This window comes from Grampus griseus (assembly GCF_964374135.1).
Source record: "Grampus griseus genome assembly, chromosome: 15".
NCBI lineage: Eukaryota > Metazoa > Chordata > Mammalia > Artiodactyla > Delphinidae > Grampus > Grampus griseus.
In genome coordinates, this window is record NC_139009.1 from 59,656,428 (window position 1) to 59,676,136 (window position 19,709).

Sequence of the window (19,709 nt, forward strand, 5' to 3'; positions counted from 1 at the left end):
GCTCCCCTAGTTGCCTGTTTCTTTCTGCACCCGACTGCCTGGGAGACCCTCTAAAGTAGGGGCTGTTTCCCATTGTCATGCGTCCGCAAGCACAGGGGCTGGGCCTCGACAGGTGTTCTATAAACAGCACATGAAGAAATGTTTGTCTAAAAAGGGAAAGAAAGAGACCCCGCAAAATCAGAAACGTGTCCCGCACTTCTTAGACATTCACAGATCTAAAACCCACTATTCCAAGCCGGGTCAAGTGGAGACCTGGACGCTTCTTGGCCGGCAGGGGAAGACCTCGGAGCCCGCGGTGTCGCTGGGAAGCCTGGTCCGCTCTGCCCCGCCCCTGGCTTCCTGCGCTCCGCGCCCATTGGCCGCCCTCGGGGGTGAGCGGCTCCGCCGCGCGGTTCCCTGCGCCCTGTGGCCAAAGGGGAGGCGTGCGCGGAGCGCGGAGAGCTGCGCGGACGCTGCAGGAGCGCCTCCGGCAATGCCCTGGCACAGCGTTCCTGCTGGGGCTACAACCCGGGCGGCAGCTGGGGCCGCGCTGCCCAGCTACGTCTCCGCTACTGCCGAGGCGCCGCCGGTCGCGGACTCGCTGAAGCGGTGAGCGCTTCCTGGGATCCCCGCCCCTTTCTGTGCTCAGGGTCAATTGGCAGTGGGTGGGTAGGCAGGGGCGGGCGGGTCGGCAGGGTCCGAGCCATCGTCGCGTCGCGGGGTTTGGACCCCGCACCCCACTCCACCCGGTGACTGTCACTCTCCAGTCGTCTCGTCTTTAGCGCTAAGCAAGTTGTGTTTGAGGAGGCGCCCAGCCAGTCGGCTAGCAGTGGAACGCCTCACGGGCACTTGTCACTCGACTTTGCTGTCCCAGTAACTCTTCTCGGATCTGGACAGGCTCCGTGGACGCGGCGCGGCCCGGGCGGGTCTTAGGAGATCCCGATTATGTAAATAATCGTTGCACTGCGGGGTATTGGGGTGGGGGTGGGGTGAGGAGGGGTCGCCAGAGAGCCTAAGTTTCGCTTGAAGTCAATGAAATAGCTCGGATGAACTCAAGCTCTTTCTAAAGATTTCTCTTTTAAAAAATTACACCGTAGAATTGCATAATATGCCGTATTTCAGCCAAAATTAGTGTTTGATATCAAGGTAGTCGTTTGAAGGCAACACTGACACTTTTGTTTTCTAAGTAATACGTTTTGAGCTTTCTTTTTTTAGAGTAATACGTTTCTTTCATTAAAGGAATTTCTCAAAGTACAAAAAAATAAAGGAAAGAAGCCATGCGTCTCAAAGTACAGAAAAATAAAAGAAAGAAACCATGCGTACCGTTTTGAGTCATCAATCTTTTTTTTTTTTTTTTTTGGAGCCATCATTTTTGAGGGATTTTCCCCCTAGTTTGCTTAGGCTTGATTTCACCCGCAACCGCATACCCAGGCTCCAGATTTTGGAATGGGGTAAAAAGAGCGTGCGCCTCCTCCCGGCTCCCACTGGATAGCGGAGGGAAATCGGCCACGCCCCGCAGCCCCCCTCGGCTGCGGACTCGGGTCTGTCCCCCAGGAGCGGACGGCCGCCCGGCTGTTGATCGCAGCGGTCTGCGTTTTCCAAGAGTCCCCGGGAAGCCGAGCTGCACACCTGTTTTACTACACTGCTCAAGTGTCAGTCTGGGGGTCACTTCGTAGCAGCATCTGCTCTTTCTTTTCACCTTTGTGGCCTGAGTCTGTCTCCGGTCCTTAGAGCAATTAAGTTAATTGCTCTGACAATCCAATACCAGTACTGTACTGCCCTCTCCCAATCTCTGTGGCTTTTGTTGCGAGTTGATGGGGGCCGGCAGTGAAGAGAATGAAACACATTTTGCAGAACGCAACGCTGTGGTATTGTCTCGTGCTTCTCGGCGCTCGTTTCCGGGTACAAGTTCTGGTGGCATTGTTTAAGTCGGCTTTGCCCTTTTCCAAGCCCCCGTGGGTTAGTTTGAATCAAAAAAGAATGCTTATTTCTTAGCCCGTAAGGATGAGGAAAAGGGGTTGCTGGCTTGAGAAAAAGGTGCTGGAATTTAGACTGCCTCCTTCCGAGATTCAGATTGTGGATTTTAAAAAATGAGGGCCTGTTGGAGATTGTCGAATACTGAAATTTTTGTTCTTATTAGGGAGTTGGAAAATAGAAATGCCTCTCTCTTTTATTCAGTAATTAGGAAAAGTGTAAGCCCTTTAAACACCCTTTAAAATTGCGAAAGCTTCTGTGGATTCTCTTGTAAAATCAAAAAGAACCCTTAATTTATCTTTTCTGTAAATCTTTTTTTTGCATGTGCTTAAAGTACTTGGATTGTGTTTGGCTGCCCATAATTGTCCGGATTCTGAGTGACTTCTTATCTGAACTTTAAGTGTATTTTAGGGAGGGGAGTTGAGGGAGCTATAAGTGTAGTGAACCTTTACCTTTGGCTTCTGGGGACATTTTGTGGTGGCCAGGAAAACTTATTTAGTACTGATCTATGAAAACAGAATGGTTTAAAGAATTTGTTGGGGATTGCTCTTTTTGAAAAAAGTTACATTATGTTCATCATGATTTCTAGAATCGTATACTATGCTGTATCTCACCCAAAAATAGTTTTTGATGTCAGTTGTAGTCATCGGAATACAACAGTGACACTTGTTTCTTAAATAATGCTTTAAGCTTTATTATTTTATGGTAATACCACTATCTTTCGTTAAAAAAATTTTGGCAAATACAGAAAAATAATGTATATTGTTTGAATCATCAATTTTGAAAGATTACTCTTTCCCTAAATTTACTTAGGCCTGTTGCACCCACAGCTAAATACCCAGGTTCCAAATTGGGAATGGTGTTAATAGTGTTGAATATGCAATTTGGGAGACTGGGGGCTTATTTAAAAATGTTATTTTTCTCCACTGAAACGTCAGCATCAGCAGAGACTATTACAGCATTTTCTCCTTAAAGAAAGGGTTGTTGGGACTTCCTTGGTGGCGCAGTGGTTAAGAATCCGCCTGCCAATGCAGGGGACACGGGTTCCATCCCTGATCCGGGAGGATCCCACATGCTGGAGCAACTAAGGCCATGCACCACAACTACTGAGCCTGCGCTCTAGAGCCCGCGAGCCACAACTTCTGAAGCCCACGTGCCTAGAGCCCGTGCTCCGCAACAAGAGAAGCCACTGCAATGAGAAGCCCGCACACCGCAACGAAGAGTAGCCCCCTCTTGCTGCAACTAGAGAAAGACGGCGCGCAGCAATGAAGACCTAATGCAGCGAAAAATAAAATAAATAAATTTATTAAAAAAAAGAAGGGGATGTGATGATAAAATGCTATAATAATTTTGAATATTACAATAACTAACATTAAATGCTGGAGTTTTTTAATGGCAGTAAGTTGGAAGATTTTGAGAACTTAAGTCTTTCTGTCATCTCTCAGTGATGTGTCATTCCTAGAAGAGTTTATCATAGAGATCTCTCTTTGAGGCCTCAAGATTTTCTTTGCAGCGTTCATGTAAGAGCTGTGATTTGATGTCAAGGCTTGTCAACTTCTTTTTGAATTTTTGATAAGTTACATGAGCAAAATTTTGCAGTTTTAGATTTGGGGATTTACACAGATCGAATTAGTAAAGCATCCTTTGTCATTTCCCCTAAGTACCTTTTATTTTCTTTCCCATTAAGAGTTAATTAGGTTTTTGGAAGGCATATCACTCATACTTATGAAAATTCTTTAATATTTTAGATACATCTGACCCAGCAATTCCACTTCTGGGAATTTATTCTAAGGAATGGATATGTACACAGGGTTAGTTACTGGATGTTCGTTGCAATGTTATTTATGATGATGGAACTTTGAAAAAACTAATTGTCCCTAAAAAGGGAAATGGTAAAATAATTTAAATCATGGAATATAATAATTCATACTATATATTAATACAATGTAAATCTATACAACCATTACAAATCATGTTGTAAATCTATACAACCATTACAAATCATGTTGTGGAAGAAATTTGACAAAATGAGAAAATGGTCATAATATCAGTGTAAAAAAGAACAACTTCTTTAAATTTATGAATATTATCCCATTTTGGGTAAAAGAAGTATAAAAAGATTGAATTGTAGTGAAGATAATACTTGATTCAGGCTTGCCACTTTGAGAGAAATTCTTCTGCATAGTATAGTGCTAGACTGCAAGAAGGAAAAAGAAAAGGCTGTATTCACATATCTAGGCACTGAAACCATTCTCTCTGAAATAATCATTGACCACCTAGAGATGAATGGGGAGTTTTCAAGTGTCCCTGCTTATCCACAAGGTTTACTCCTTTTTATTTTATTTGAGCCTCTATAATCTTATTATATGTTAGTAGATTTACTGTTGTGAGGATTAAAAGACTGGCAAGTAGGCTCTCAGTTTGGCATGTAAGTGTGCAAGTTCAAAATATGTGATAAGATTGCACTGTATGTACACCAAAATGTTTTATCTCTGGAGAGATGGGATTTGGGGGTATTGTTTTCTGTATTTTCATTATTTCCCCAAATATTGAAAATTATTATATTTTAATTTTACACCAAGATAAAGAGGTATAACTTAAAATTTAAAGAAATTTTTTCAGGTAGGCAATCATTTCACAGGGTTAAAGATCAAAAAGTTAAAAAACAGTATACAGTGGAAAGGCTCCCTCTTTCCCCTGTTCTTCATCTCCTCAATTCCTATTCCTTCAATTTGCCTGCCCTGGGTAGTCATTATTACCAATTTATTGCTTGTCCTCCAGAGATATTTCATGCATTTCCATATCAAAATAGATTTACATTTTCTCCTTCTTAGATATATTTGCAGTTTTCTTCCATTGCTTTTTCCACTTGACAGTGTATCATAGAGACCTTTTTGTATCAGTACATACAGAGCATCCTCAATAAAAGTGTTTTTCTTTTTTTTTTTGAATTTTTGAATTTTATTTTTTTTATACAGCAGGTTCTTATTAGTCATCAATTTTATACACATCACTGTATACCTATCAATCCCAATCTCCCAATTCATCCCCACCCCCCCCACTGCTTTCCCCCTTGGTGTCCATACATTGTTCTCTACATCTGTGTCTCAATTTCTGCCCTGCAAACTGGTTCATCTGTACCATCTTTCTAGGTCCCACGTATATGCGTTAATATACAATATTTGTTTTTCTCTTTCTGACATACTTCACTCTGTATGACAGTCTCTAGATCCATCCACGTCTCAACAAATGACTCAATTTTGTTCCTTTTTATGGCTGAGTAATATTCCATTGTATATATGTACCACAACTTCTTTATCCATTCGTCTGTCGATGGGCATTTAGGTTGCTTCCATGACCTGGCTATTGTAAATAGTGCTGCAATGAATATTGGGGTGCATGTGTCTTTTTGAATTATGGTTTTCTCTGGGTATATGCCCAGTAGTGCGATTGCTGGATCATATGGTAATTCTATTTTTAGTTTTTTAAGGAACCTCCATACTGTTCTCTATAGGGGCTGTATCAATTTACATTCCTACCAACAGTGCAAGAGGGTTCCCTTTTCTCCACACCCTCTCCAGCATTTGTTGTTTGTAGATTTTCTCATGATGCGCATTCTAACTGGTGTGAGGTGATACCTCATCATAGTTTTGATTTGCATTTCTCTAATAATTAGTGATGGTGAGCAGCTTTTCATGTGCTTCTTGGCCATCTGTATGTCTTCTTGGGAGAAATGTCTATTTAGGTCTTCTGCCCATTTTTGGATTGGGTTGTTTGTTTTTTTAATATTGAGCTGCATGAACTATTCATATATTTTGGAGATTAATCCTTTGTCTGTTGATTCGTTTGCAAATATTTTCTCCCATTCTGAGGTTTATCTTTTCATCTTGTTCATGGTTTCCTTTGCTCTGCAATAGCTTTGAAGTTTCATTAGGTCCCATTTGTTTATTTTTGTTTTTATTTCCATTACTCAGGAGGTGGATCAAAAAAGATCTTGCTGTGATTTATGTCAAAGAGTGTTCTTCCTATGTTTTCCTCTAAGAGTTTTATAGTGTCTGGTCTTACATTTAGGTCTCTAATCCATTTTGAATTTATTTTTGTGTATGGTGTTAGGGAGTGTTCTAATTTCATTCTTTTACATGTAGCTGTCCAGTTTCCCCAGCACTACTTATTGAAGAGACTGTCTTTTTTCCATTGTATATCCTTGCCTCCTTTGTCATAGATTAGTTGACCATAGGTGTGTGGGTTTATCTCTGGGCTTTCTATCTTGTTCCATTGATCTATGTTTTTGTTTTTCTGCCAGTACCATACTGTCTCGATTACTGTAGTTTGGAGTATAGTCTGAAGTCAGGGAGTCAGATTCCTCCAGCTCCATTTTTTTTCCCTCAAGACTGCTTTGGCTATCTGGGGTCTTTTGTGTCTCCATGCAAATTTTAAAATTTTTTGTTCTAATACTGTAAAAAATGCCATTGGTAATTTGATAGGGATTGCATTGAATCTGTAGATTGCTTTGGGTAGTATAGTCATTTTCACAATATTGATTCTTCCAATCCAAGAACATGGTATATCTCTCCATCTATTTGTGTCATCTTTAATTTCTTTCATCAGTGTCTTATAGTTTTCTGGATACAGGTCTTTTGTATCCCTAGGTAGGTTTATTCCTAGGTATTTTATTCTTTTTGTTGCAGTGGTAAATGGGAGTGTTTCCTTAATTTCTCTTTCAGATATTTCATCATTAGTGTATAGGAATGCAAGAGATTTCTGTGCATTAATTTTGTATCCTGCTACGTTACCAATTTCATTGATTAGCTCTAGTAGTTTACTGGTGGCATCTTTAGGATTCTCTATGTATAGTATCATGTCATCTGCAAACAGTGACAGTTTTACTTCTTCTTTTCCAATTTGTATTCCTTTTATTTCTTTATCTTCTCTGATTGCTGTGGCTAGGACTTCCAAAACTATGTTGAATAATAGTGGTGAGAGTGGACATCCTTGTCTTGTTCCTGATCTTAGAGGAAATGCTTTCAGTTTTTCACCGTAGGGAATGATGTTTGCTGTGGATCTGTCATATATGGCCTTTATTATGTTGAGGTAGGTTCCCTCTATGCCCACTTTCTGGAGAGTTTTTATCATAAATGGGTGTTGAATTTTGTCAAAAGCTTTTTTTGCATCTACTGAGATGATCGTATGGTTTTTATTCTTCGGTTTGTTAATGTGGTGTATCACATTGATTGATTTGCATATATTGAAGAATCCTTGCATCCCAGGGATAAATCCCACTTGATCATGGTGTATGATCCTTTTAATGTGCTGTTGGATTCTGTTTGCTAGTATTTTGTTGAGGATTTTTGCATCTATGTTCATCAGTGATATTGGTCTGTAATTTTCTTTTTTTGTAGTATCTTTGTCTTGTTTTGGTATCCGGCTGATGGTTGCTGCATAGAATGAGTTTGGGAGTGTTCCTTCATCTGCAATTTTTTGGAAGAGTTTGACAGAATTCACCTGTGAAGCCATCTGGTCCTAGACTTCTGTTTGTTGGAAGATTTTTAATCACAGTTTCAATTTCATTACTTGTGATTGGTCTGTTCATATTTTCTATTTCTTCCTGGTTCAGTCTTGGAAGGTTATACCTTTCTAAGAATGTGTCCATTTCTTCCAGGTTTTCCATTTTATTGGCATGGAGTTGCTTGCAGTAGTCTCTTAGGGTGCTTTGTATTTCTGCGGTGTGTGTTGTAACTTCTCCTTTTTCATTTCTAATTTTACTGATCTGAGTCCTCTCCCTCTTTTTCTTGATGAGTCTGGCTAATGGTTTATCAATTTTGTTTATCTTCTCAAAGAACCAGCTTTTAGTTTTATTGATCTTTGCTATTGTTTTCTTTGTTTCTATTTCATGTATTTCTGCTCTGATCTTTCTGATTTCTTTCCTTCTGCTAACTTTGGGTTTTGTTTGTTCTTCTTTCTTTAGTTCCTTTAGGTGTAAGTTTAGATTGTTTATTTGAGATTTTTGTTGTTTCTTGAGGTAGGCTTGTATAGCTATAAACTTCCCTCTTAGAACTGCTTTTGCTGCATCCCATAGGTTTTGGATCATCATGTTTTCATTGTCATTTGTCTCTAGGTATTTTTTGGTTTCCTCTTTGATTTCTTCAGTGATCTCTTGGTTATTTAGTAATGTATTGTTTAGCCTCTATGTGTTTGTGTTTTTTACGGTTTTTTCCCTGTAATTGATTGCTAATCTCATAGCATTGTGGTCAGAAAAGATGCTTGATATAATTTCAATTTTCTTAAATTTACTGAGGCTTGATTTGTGACCCCAAGATGTGACCTATCCTGAGAGTGTTCTGTGCGCACTTGAGAAGAAAGTGTAATCTGCTGTTTTTGGATGGAATGTCCTATAAATATCAATTAAATCTGTCTAGTCTTTTGTGTCATTTAAAGCTTGTGTTTCCTTATTTATTTTCATTTTGGGTTCTCTGTCCATTGGTGTAAGTGAGGTGTTAAAGTCCCCCACTATTATTGTATTATTGTCGATTTCCTCTTTTATAGCTGTTAGCAGTTGCCTTATGTATTGAGGTGCCCCTATGTTAGGTGCATATATATTTATAATTGTTATATCTTCTTCTTGGATTGATCCCTTGATCATTATGTAGTGTCCTTCCTTGTCTCTTGTAACATTCTTTCTTTTAAAGTCTCTTTTATCTGATATGAGTATTGCTGCTCCAGCTTTCTTTTGATTTCCATTTGCACGGAATATCTTCTTCCATCCCCTCACTTTCAGTCTGTATGTGTCCCTAGGTCTGAAGTGGGTCTCTTGTAGACAGCATATATATGGGTCTTGTTTCTGTATCCATTCAGCAAGCCTGTGTCTTTTGGTTGGAGCATTTAATCCATTCACGTTTAAGGTAGTTATCAATATGTATGTTCCTATGACCATTTTCTTAATTGTTTTGGGTGTGTTTTTGTAGGTCCTTTTCTTCTCTTGTTTCTCCCACTTAGAGAAGATCCTTTAGCATTTGTTGTAGAGCTGGTTTGGTGGTGCTGAATTCTCTTAGCTTTTGCTTGTCTGTAAAGCTTTTGATTTCTCTGTTGAATCTGAATGAGATCCTTGCTGGGTAAAGTAATCTTGGTTGTAGTTTCTTCCTTTTCATCACTTTAAGTATATCATGCCACTGCCTTCTGGCTTGTAGAGTTTCTGCTGAGAAATCAGCTGTTATCCTTATGGGAGTTCCCTTGTATGTTATTTGTCATTTTTCCCTTGCTGCTTTCAATAATTTTTCTTTGTGTTTGATTTTTGCCAATTTGATTACTATGTGTCTTGGCATGTTTCTCCTTGGGTTTATCCTGTATGGGACTTGCTGCACTTCCTGGACTTGGGTGGCTACTTCCTTTCCCATGTTAGGGAAGTTTTCGACTATAATCTCTTCAAATATTTTCTCAGGTCCTTTCTCTCTCTCTTCTCCTTCTGGGACCCCTATAATGCAAATGTTGTTGGGTTTAATGTTGTCCCAGAGGGCTCTTAACCTATCTTCATTTCTTTTCATTCTTTTTTCTTTATTCTGTTCCACAGCAGTGAATTCCATCATTCTGTCTTCCAGGTCACTGATCCATTTTTCTGCCTCAGTTATTCTGCTATTGATTCCTTCTAGTGTAGTTTTCATTTCAGTTATTGTATTGTTCATCTCTGTTTGTTTGTTCTTTAATTATTCTAGGTCTTTGTTAGACATTTCTTGCATCTTCTCGATCTTTGCCTCCATTGTTTTTCCAAGGTCCTGGGATCATGTTCACTATCATTATTCTGAATTCTTTTTCTGGAAGGTTGCCTATCTCTACTTCATTTAGTTGTTTTTCTGGGTTTTGTCTTGTTCCTTCATCTGGTACATAGCCCTCTGCCTTTTCATCTTGTCTATCTTTCTGTGAATGTGGTTTTTGTTCCACAGGCTGCAGGATTGTAGTTCTTCTTGCTTCTGCCCTCTGGTGGATGAGGCTATCTAAGAGGCTTGTGCAAGTTTCCTGATGGGAGGGACTGGTGGTGGGTAGAGCTGGCTGTTGCTCTGGTGGGCAGAGCTCAGTAAAACTTTAATCTGCTTGACTGCTGATGGGTGGGGCTGGGTTCCCTCTCTGTTGGTTGTTTGGCCTGAGGCAACCCAACACTGGATCCTACCTGGGCTCTTTGGTGGGGCTAATGGTGGACTCTGGGAGGTCTAACGCCAAGGAGCACTTCCCACAACCTCTGCTACCAGTGTCCTTGTCCTCATGGTGAGCCACAGCCACCCCCCACCTCAGCAGGAGACCCTCCAACACTAGCAGGTAGGTCTGATTCAGTCTCCCCCGGGGGCACTGCTCCTTTCCCTGGGTCCCGATGCGCACATTACTTTGTGTGTGCCCTCCAAGAGTGGAGTCTCTGTTTCCCCCAGTCCTGTCGAAGTCCTGCAATCAAATCGCGCTAGCCTTCAAAGTCTGATTCTCTAGGAATTCCTCCTCCTGTTGCCGGACCCCCAGGTTCGGAAGCCTGACGTGGGGCTCAGATCGTTCACTCCAGTGGGTGGACTTCTGTGGTATAAGTGTTCTCCAGTCTGTGAATCACCCACCCAGCAGTTATGGGATTTGATTTTACCGTGATTGCGCCACTCCTACCATCTCATTGTGGCTTCTCCTCTGTCTTTGGATGTGGGGTATCATTTTTGGTGAGTTCCAGTGTCTTCCTGTCGATGATTGTCTGGCAGCTAGTTGTGATTTTGGTGTTCTCGCAAGAGGGAGTGAGAGCACATCCTTCTACTCCACCATCTTGGTTCAGGACTCTAAAAGTGTTTTTCTAAAAAATGATCAGAAAAGAAAGGGAGAATAAAGACAGAAAATGGACCTTGATCAAAACTTCTTTTTGTTTTGTGTTTTTTGGTTAACAATGTTCATTTATTTAATTAATTTATTTATTTAGGCTGCTCCGGGTCTTAGTTGCGGCATGCGGGATCTTCGTTGCAGCACGCAGGCTCATAATTGCTGCATGCAGCCTACTTAGTTGAGGCATGCGGACTTCTTAGTTGTGGCATGCAGACTCCTTAGCTGCGGCACACATGTGGGATCTAGTTCCCCAACGAGGAATCGAACCTGGGCCCCCTGCATTGAGAGCATGGAGTCTTACCAACTGGACCACCAGGGAAGTCCCACCTCGATCAAAAAATTGAAAAAACAGTTAAAAGAAGAGTTTTCTTCATGGTTGTTGGGGTATTGAGTACAAGACTCCCTTGCTTAGTGAAGAGGAAATTGCTCTGAGTACTGATGTAAGGAATTGTAAAACCTTCCAGTTTAGTTAGCCAATAAATTATTTTTTAAATGTTACTTCAACATTGAAGTAATAATATACATCATTGAAAAAATAAATCGATTCTTAAAATTTTACTACAGAAATGTGGGACACATTCCTCTTGAGTGCTTGTTTATTTCCTGGGAGGCAACTACTTTCAACTCTTGCAAGTTTTCCTAGTAGTATTTACCTCTGTCTTTCTAAAAAGTATACTTTATAACTACTTCTTGATTTAAATGATTTAATGGCTTTTTTGATAAATTGAGAACTAATAAATGAAGATGAGGATTTAGCTCCTTTTCTCTGTATTCTATTTTGACTTCTTCCATCCTGTCAATTGAGATTTTTATCTCAATATTTAGTTAAATCAGTAGTGAGGTTTTATATTATTATGACTAAGATAAACTAAGATTGTTTCTTTCACTTACTTAATTTTTTATTAATGTATGGTTGATTTTTTCCAGTTACTCAGATAAGTTAAACAAATGCAGAAATCTGTCAATTTCATTTTTTCCTTAAGACTTCCTTTCTCTAGACCTCATTCTTTTTTTCCTGTTTTTTATTTATTTAGCAGATTACATTCCATTATAGCTTATTACAAACTGTTTGGTATAATTCCTGTGCTATACGGTAAATCCTTGTTTTTATATATTTTATGTATAGTAGTTTGTATCTGTTAATCCCATACTCATAAATTTGTTTTCTATGTCTGTGAGTCTGTTTCTGTTTTGTATATAGATTCATTTGTATTACTTCCACATATAAGTGATAACATGTAGTATTTGTGTTTCTCTGTCTGACTTATTTCACTAAGCATAATATTCTCTAGGTCCATCCATATTGCTGCAAATGGCAAAATTTCATTCTGTTTTATGGCTGAATAATACATATATATATATATATATATCTATCTATCTCACATCTTCTTAAGCCAATAGGCTGTTGATGGGCACTTAGGTTGCTTCCATATCTTGGCTACTGTAAATAATGCTACTGTGAACATTGGGTGCATGTATCTTTTTGAGTTAGAGTGTTCACTTTTTTTTTCCAGATACATACCCAGGAGTGAAACTGCTGGATCTTATGATAGTTCTATTTTTAGGTTTTAAAGGACCTCCGTACCGTTTTCCATAGTGGCTACACTAATTTACATTCCCATGAACAGTATGCAAGTGTTCTCTTTTCTCCACATTCTCTTTGGCATTTTTTTGTAGACTTTTTGATGGTAGTCATTTTGACCCATGTGAGGTGATACCTCATTGTGGTTTTGATTTTCATTTCTCTAATAATTAGCAATGTTGAGCATCTTTTCATGTGCCTGTCAGCCATCTGTATATCTTCTTTGGAAAAATGTCTATTTAGGTCTTCTGCCCGTTTTTTTATTGGATTGTTTGGGTTTTTTTGATATTGAGCTATATGAGATGTTTATGTATTTTGGATATTAACCCCTTGTTAGTTGCATCATTTGCAAATATTTTCTCCCATTCGGTAGTTTATCTTTTCATTTTGTTAATGGTTTCTTTCGCTGTGCAAAAGCTTTTAAGTTTGATTAGGTCCAATTTTTTAATTTCTTATTTTATTTCTTTTGCCTTGGGAGACTATATAGATAGATTTCATATAATCTATGAAAATACTGCTGTGATTTATGTCAAAGAATGTTTCACCTATGTTCTCTTCTAGGAGTTTTATGGTGTCATGTCTTACATTTAGGTCTTTAAACCATTCTGAGTTTATTTTTGTATATGAGAAAATGTTCTAATTTCATTGTTTTACATATAGCTGTACAGCTTTCCCAGCACCACTTGTTAAAGAGACTCTCTTTTCTCCATTGTATATTCTTGCCTTAGTTGTCATGGATTAATTGAGCATGGGCTTATTTCTTGGCTCTCTATTCTGTTCCATTGATTTATGTTTCTGTTTTTGTACCAGTACCATACTGCTTTGATTACTGTAGCTTTGTTGTGTGTAGTCTGAGGTCTGGAAGGGTTATGCCTCCAACTTTTTTCTTTTTTCTCAGGTTTGCTTTGGCAATTCTCCGTATTTTGTTATTCCATATAAATTTTTAATATAAATTTATTTATTTATTTATTTATGGCTGCATTGGATCTCTGTTGTGGCACACGGGCTTTCTCTAGTTGCGACGAGTGGGGGGCTACTCTTCATTGAGGTGCATGGGCTTCTCATTGCAGTGGCTTCTCTTGTTGAGAAGCATGGCTCTAAGTGTGCGGGCTTCAGTAGTTGTGGCATGCGGGCTCAGTAGTTGTGGCTTATGGGCTTAGTTGCTCCTGCGCATGTGGGATCTTCCTGGACCAGGGCTCAAAACTGTGTCCCCTGCATTGGCAGACAGATTCTAAACCACTGTGCCACCAGGGAAGTCCCCATATAAATTTTAGGATTATTTATTCTAGTTCTGTGGAAAATGTCATGGGTATTTTGATAGGGATTGCATTAAATTTGTAGATTTCTTTGGATTATATGGCCATTTTAACAATATTAATTCTTTCAATTCAAAAGCATGAGATATTTTTCCACTTCTTTGAATCATCTTCAATTTCTTTTATCAGTGTTTTGTAGTTTTCAGTGTATAGGTCTTTTACCTCCTTGGTTAAGTTTATTCCTAGGTTTTTTTTTTTTGATGTGATTTTAATTAATTAATTAATTAATTTTTTTAACATCTTTATTGGAGTATAATTGCTTTACAATGGTGTGTTAATTTCTTCTTTATAACAAAGTGAATCAGCTATACATATACATATATCCCCGTATCTCTTCCCTTGATGTGATTTTAAGTGGGATTGTTTTTTACTTTCTCCTGATATTTCATCACTGGTATATAGAAATGCAACAGATTTCTGTATATTAATCTTGTATCCTGTTACCTTGCTGAAATCATTTATTAGTTCTAGTAGTTTTTGTGTGGAGATTTTAGGGTTCTCTACAGAGTATCATGTCATCTGAAGATAGTGAGTTTTACCCCTTCTCTTAAAATTTGGATACGTTTTATTTCTTTTTTTTTTTTTCTGTCTGATGGCCATAGCTGGGACTTCCAATACTTTGTTAAATAAAAGCGGAGAGAGTGGGCATCTTTATTTTGTTCTTGAATTCAGCAGGGAGACTTTCAGCTCTTCAGCATTGAGTATTTTGCTGGCTGTGAGCTTGTCGTAAATGACCTTTATGATGTTGAGATATGTACCCTCTATACCCACTTTGATGAGAGTTTTTATCATGAATGGATGTTGAATTTTGTCAAATGTGTTTTCTGTGTCTATTGAGATGATCATGTGGTTTTTGCCTTTACTTTTGTTAGATCTCATTCTTCATACTCTGATCTGGTCTGGTTCTAGGTTTGCACCAACCTAAAGAGTAGGATCTTTAAAGAGATAAGAAAGGAGATTGCACCCATGAAATAAGAATTGGATACTACGGAAAGGAACAATCAGAGAAGGGGAAAGTGCTCTATAAAATTAAAAATATGATAGCCAAGATGGAATTTTGAACTGAAGGGAGAAGATAAAGTTCTCTCAATTTGGTGCATAGCTGGGACTTTCCTTCACGTCTCTCCTAGTTTGGATCCTTTATTTGGATCCTGGTTTGGTTTACTCAGTCACTTTGGTGAAGCACTTAGTCCAGTTACTTTCTAAGAAAGGATAAATTTTCTAAGCCCTTGTGTGTCTCAGAAATGTCTTTATTCTACCCTTACACTTGATTTCTCTGGCATGCTTTTTCTGGTACACTCCTCTCTGGTATTCTGAAATTTTATGGTTATGTGACCTTACTGTGGTTCTTTTTTTTTCCATTTATTGTGTTTTGGCTCTTTCAACCTGAGGCCTGTTTTTTCCTAGTCTGGTGAAATTTATTTCAATAAGTTTTTTCCTTTCCATTTAAAATGTTCTCTCTCTCTCTCTCTTTTTAAAAATAAATTTATTTATTTTATTTTTGGCTCCATTGGGTCTTTGTTGCTGCGTGCGGGCTTTCTCTAGTTGCAGTGAGTGGGGGCTACTCTTCGTTTTGGTGCATGGACTTCTCATTGCAGTGGCTTCTTCTGTTGTGGAGCACAAACTCTAGGTGCACAGGCTTCAGTAGTTGTGGCTCGCGGGTTCTAGAGCGCAGGCTCAGTAGTTGTGGCATACAGGCTTAGTTGCTCTGCGGCATGTGGGATCTTCCCGGACCAGGGCTCAAACCCGTGTCCCCTGCATTGACAGGCGGATTCTTAACCACTGCACCACCAGGGAAGCCCTCTCTCTTTTTTTTCCTGTTCTTTTTGTTTGTTTGTTTGTTTTTGTTTTTGTTTTGCCACACCACGTGGCTTGCGTGATCTGGAACAGGGATTGAATTGGGGCCATAGCAGTGAAAGCCCAGAAATAACCACTAGGCCACCAGAGAACTCCCGTTCTTTTTCCTTACTTAAGTATTTTAGACCTCCTGGATTGATCCTTTAGTTTTCTTCTGTCTTCTGTTTTTTATCCTTCTCCTTTTTTTTTTTTAAACTTCTCAAGGCAATTTTTTTTCAACTCTTCTAGCACTTCCACTTCTATTCAGTATTTATTTTTGATTATCATATTTAAAATTTTAACCTTTCTTGTTCTCTGATTGCTTCTTTGCATTTTATAGATGCAATATATTTTCTTATCTTTTTAAAGATATAAATTGTAGTTTTATTTTTGGAGTTTTGCTTTTCTCATTGTTTCTGCCCTTTGTGGTCCTTTTTCCTGTTTGTTTGGCTTTTCAGTTTCTTCAGGGAGAAGCCTCCCGTCCTCTGTAGTGTGGGATATAACCCTAGGTGTCGACATTCTGGGAGCAGGGCCAATGAATTGGAATATGTCGAGATTACCTAAGACTACCCCCAAGTTCAGTGATTCACTAAGAGGACCCACAGGTCTTGGCATGTAGTCATACTCACAGCTATGATTTAATACAGTGAAAGGATACAACACAAAATTAGCAAAGGAAAATGTAGGTGGGGCAAAGTCCAGAGGAAAGCAGGCACCAGCTTCCAGAGTCCTCTCCCACTGGAGTCACACAGGCTGTGCTGAATTTTATGCACCAAAATCCTAGACTCCCAGAAGGAAAGCAGGTGTTCGGCACAAACCACATTGTTTGTGTTTAGGCACATTAAACCGCTTCTGTCAGTTAGGGAATGGTGGGAACCTTCTCGAAATCAGAGTCTCCAGGTACCAGCCAAAGGCTAGCCTTGCAAACAGGCCTTTCAAAGAATAGCAGTCTTAGGCCTGCTATGTGAATTCTTTCCTGAATAGGAACTGAGGGCCCCACAGTTTAATATACAGTTGACACTTGAACAATATGGGTTTGAACTGCGCAGGTCCACTTGTACACGTGTTTTTTTCAATAAATATATTGGAAACATTTTTGGAGATTTATGACAATTTGAAAAACTTGCAGACAAACTCTGTAGACTAGAAACATGGAAAAAGTTAAGAAAAATGTATGTTATGTATGCATAAAATATATGTAGCTACTAGGCATAAGGTGATTGATATTTAATATAAAATTAATAATGTGTTAGTTTTCTTACTGTTTTATAACTTTGATTTCAAAGAATTACATTACCATACAGTATGCCTCTCTTTCTTCCTCTCTCCTAATTGGAGAAATTGTGTATCAGCCTATCATCACAGGTAAGTGGTTTCTTTAAAAAGGTAACAATGTTTCCAGTACTGTATTATGAATATGACTGTATTACTGTATGCCATAAAAATTTTATAATGACTTATTTATTAGTGTATAGACTAGACTTACCATGAAATAATCACATTGATTACACTAGGCTACCATAAAACAATCATGTTGCTTCTTCATTATCAATGCATGGATCGTTATACCTGTAAATAAATATAAATTCCTTTTTCACATTATCTTTTCATTTTTGATGTCTGGTGTTAGTAACACATATAATATCTACAGTGTTTTGTATCTTATAAGACAATATGATGTAGATACTTATAAACAGTTGTAAACTTACAGTATCAGTAAATACAGTCCAGTACTGTAAATGTATTTTCCCTCCCTTATAATTTTCTTAATAACGTTTTCTTTTCTCTAGGTACTTTATTGTAAAAATACAGTATATAATACATATAACATACAAAATATGTGTTAATTGACTGTGTTATTGGTAAGGCTTCTAGTCAACAGTAGGCTAGTAGTATTGATTGTTAAGTTTTGGGGGAGTCAAAAGTTATAGGTTGATCTTCTGCTGCATCAGGGAGGTTGGTGCCCCTAACCCCACATTGTTCAAGGGTCAACTGTATAGGCTCTCTCTTAACCTCCTTATCTTTGCCTGGTGCCCTATCCTTGCCCTCTACTGGTAACCTGGTGGCCAGAGCCTTTCACCTGCTGTAGGTGACAAAGTCACCTGTTTGCAGCAGGGTAAGAGAGTGGCCCTGGGTGAGTGAATATCCAACATTTTGCTGTTTACTTGTCCTATAACTATGTGACTGGTTCTCAAAGTGTGGTCTCAGGGGGCTCCTGAGACCCTTTTCATAATAATACTTACATGATGTTTGCTTTTTTCTTATAAGCATACAATGGAGTTTTCTAGAGGCTATAGAGTATTACAGTAGACTGAATGCAGAATTATAAGCAATGCCACTCTTCTAACTAATTTATTTTTTGTTTTGGAAAATACGGTTTTTTTTTCATAAAAATCATTAGCTTATTATTTTTAAATGGAGTAAAAATTTAAAATAATTTGAATTTCTCCATTTTTCTTAAGATAATAAATCTAGATAGATATAACCCACATAAACAAAAGTTCTTTGGAGTCTCAATGCTTTTTAAATACGTAGATCCTTGGACCCAAAAGCTTGAGAAACCTACATTTCCCATTCTTCTGAGTCTAGCAATTTGTCCTTTTACTCGTTGTCTATCTGTACCTGTGTGTCCAGTATGGTAGCCATACTGAAATGAAATAAAATGAAATGAAATGAAATAAATAAATAAAATAAAATGAAATTAAAATGAAATAAAATAAAAAATTCAGTTTCTCAGTCATACTAACCAAATTTCAAGTGTTCAGTAACCACATGTGGGTAGTGGCTACTGTATTGGGCAGCACCGATCTAGACCATTTTCATCATTGCAAAAAGTTCTGTTGGACAGTGCTGATCAAAGCTGTTAACATTTAGAAGCTGTTTTTATCTCTTCCCCTTATTCTTTTCTACCCTCATGCTCTGCTTACATTATGATAGCTGAGCCCATATACATATATTATTGTTTCATAAAACATTTCATCACCACCAAAGCAAAGGGACAGGACAGTCTTTCCTAGTGCACACACCCATGCACACTTGTGAAGTGGAGGTGGTGTTGCCATATATGCAGTGCAGACCTGTGCAAAACACTATGCAGTGAAGCACATTCACAAAAACTGCAATGTGAATGGCTCCCACTGGAGGTACGCAGTGCAGGGGCCCTGAGTGCCTCAAAGAGCCAGGATTTGAATCCAGGTTTGTGTAATTCTACAGTCTGTGCTTTTTAAAAACTTTGGTTAAGATCACGCAATCAATCCCTCTTGTCCTAAATATATGTGGTCTTGGAGGGAAACTTTCAAAAATGGGTAAAATCGGGCTTCCCTGATGGCACAGTGGTTGGGAGTCCGCCTGCCGATGCAGGGGACGCGGGTTCGTGCCCCGGTCTGGGAAGATCCCACACTCCGCGGAGCGGCTGGGCCTGTGAGCCATGGCCGCTGAGCCTGCGCGTCCGGAGCCTGTGCTCCGCAAAGGGAGAGGCCACAACAGTGAGAGGCCCGCGTACTGGAAAAAAAAAAAAGGGTAAAATCATGGTTTTTATACAGATATAAAATGAACAAGTGTTAAACATTTTATCTAACTCACTGATTAAATGAGGGAACCAGTAAGGTGTTACAGCCAATTCAAAGGGAGAGTTCAAAGGGAGAGTCCAAAGAACGGACACGTTTATAGATCAGGACTATTGAAATGAATGTGCCGAGAAGGCAGAACTGGCCTCTTCCATTGTAGAGGGAAGTCAATTGAACCTCCACCAGACAGAATTCACACGCCTAAAGGCAAGAGTTATTTTGCATCACTATCAGTTTTCTTCCGTAGAAACTAATAAAGTAAAATAGCTCAACAGCAATCAGAGGCTAGAATCAGATAACCTGGGAGGGCGTGATCTAAATGCAGCATAGTTTTCCACTGAAGCACACATCTGTTACAAAACTCATCCAGCAAATTTTGGATTTTAATTTGCCTGCCCTTGTAAAATTATCTAAATGAGAATTCTGGTTAACAGAGAAGTTACATCTGGCGTTGAATTGAATAAATTTGTGTTCTGGGTTCATTTTGTTTGCTAGGTTACGTGCTCATTTTAAGCAAGTTGTTTAGGTTTCTAAGGCAAATCAGTGATGAGCTGAATAGATAATTTAGAAGGTTTCTCACTTGGGTCCCAGATAGGTTTCTTTACTGTTACAGTACTGAGA

At 38.9% G+C, this 19,709-nt stretch overlaps 1 protein-coding gene across 4 annotated transcripts in view; it reads left to right on the top strand.

Moving 5' to 3' along the window:
* The first annotated feature begins 441 nt into the window (after positions 1-441).
* The window catches only part of ZNF638 (zinc finger protein 638), a 147,609-nt gene continuing 128,341 nt past the window's right edge, over positions 442-19,709 (top strand). For all 4 annotated transcript variants that reach the window (XM_082672553.1, XM_082672556.1, XM_082672554.1 and 1 more), the window contains exon 1: positions 442-588. In XM_082672553.1, the coding sequence (XP_082528679.1) occupies positions 473-588 (116 nt within the window). In that variant the 5' untranslated portion in view covers positions 442-472. The remainder of the gene's footprint in view (positions 589-19,709) is intronic.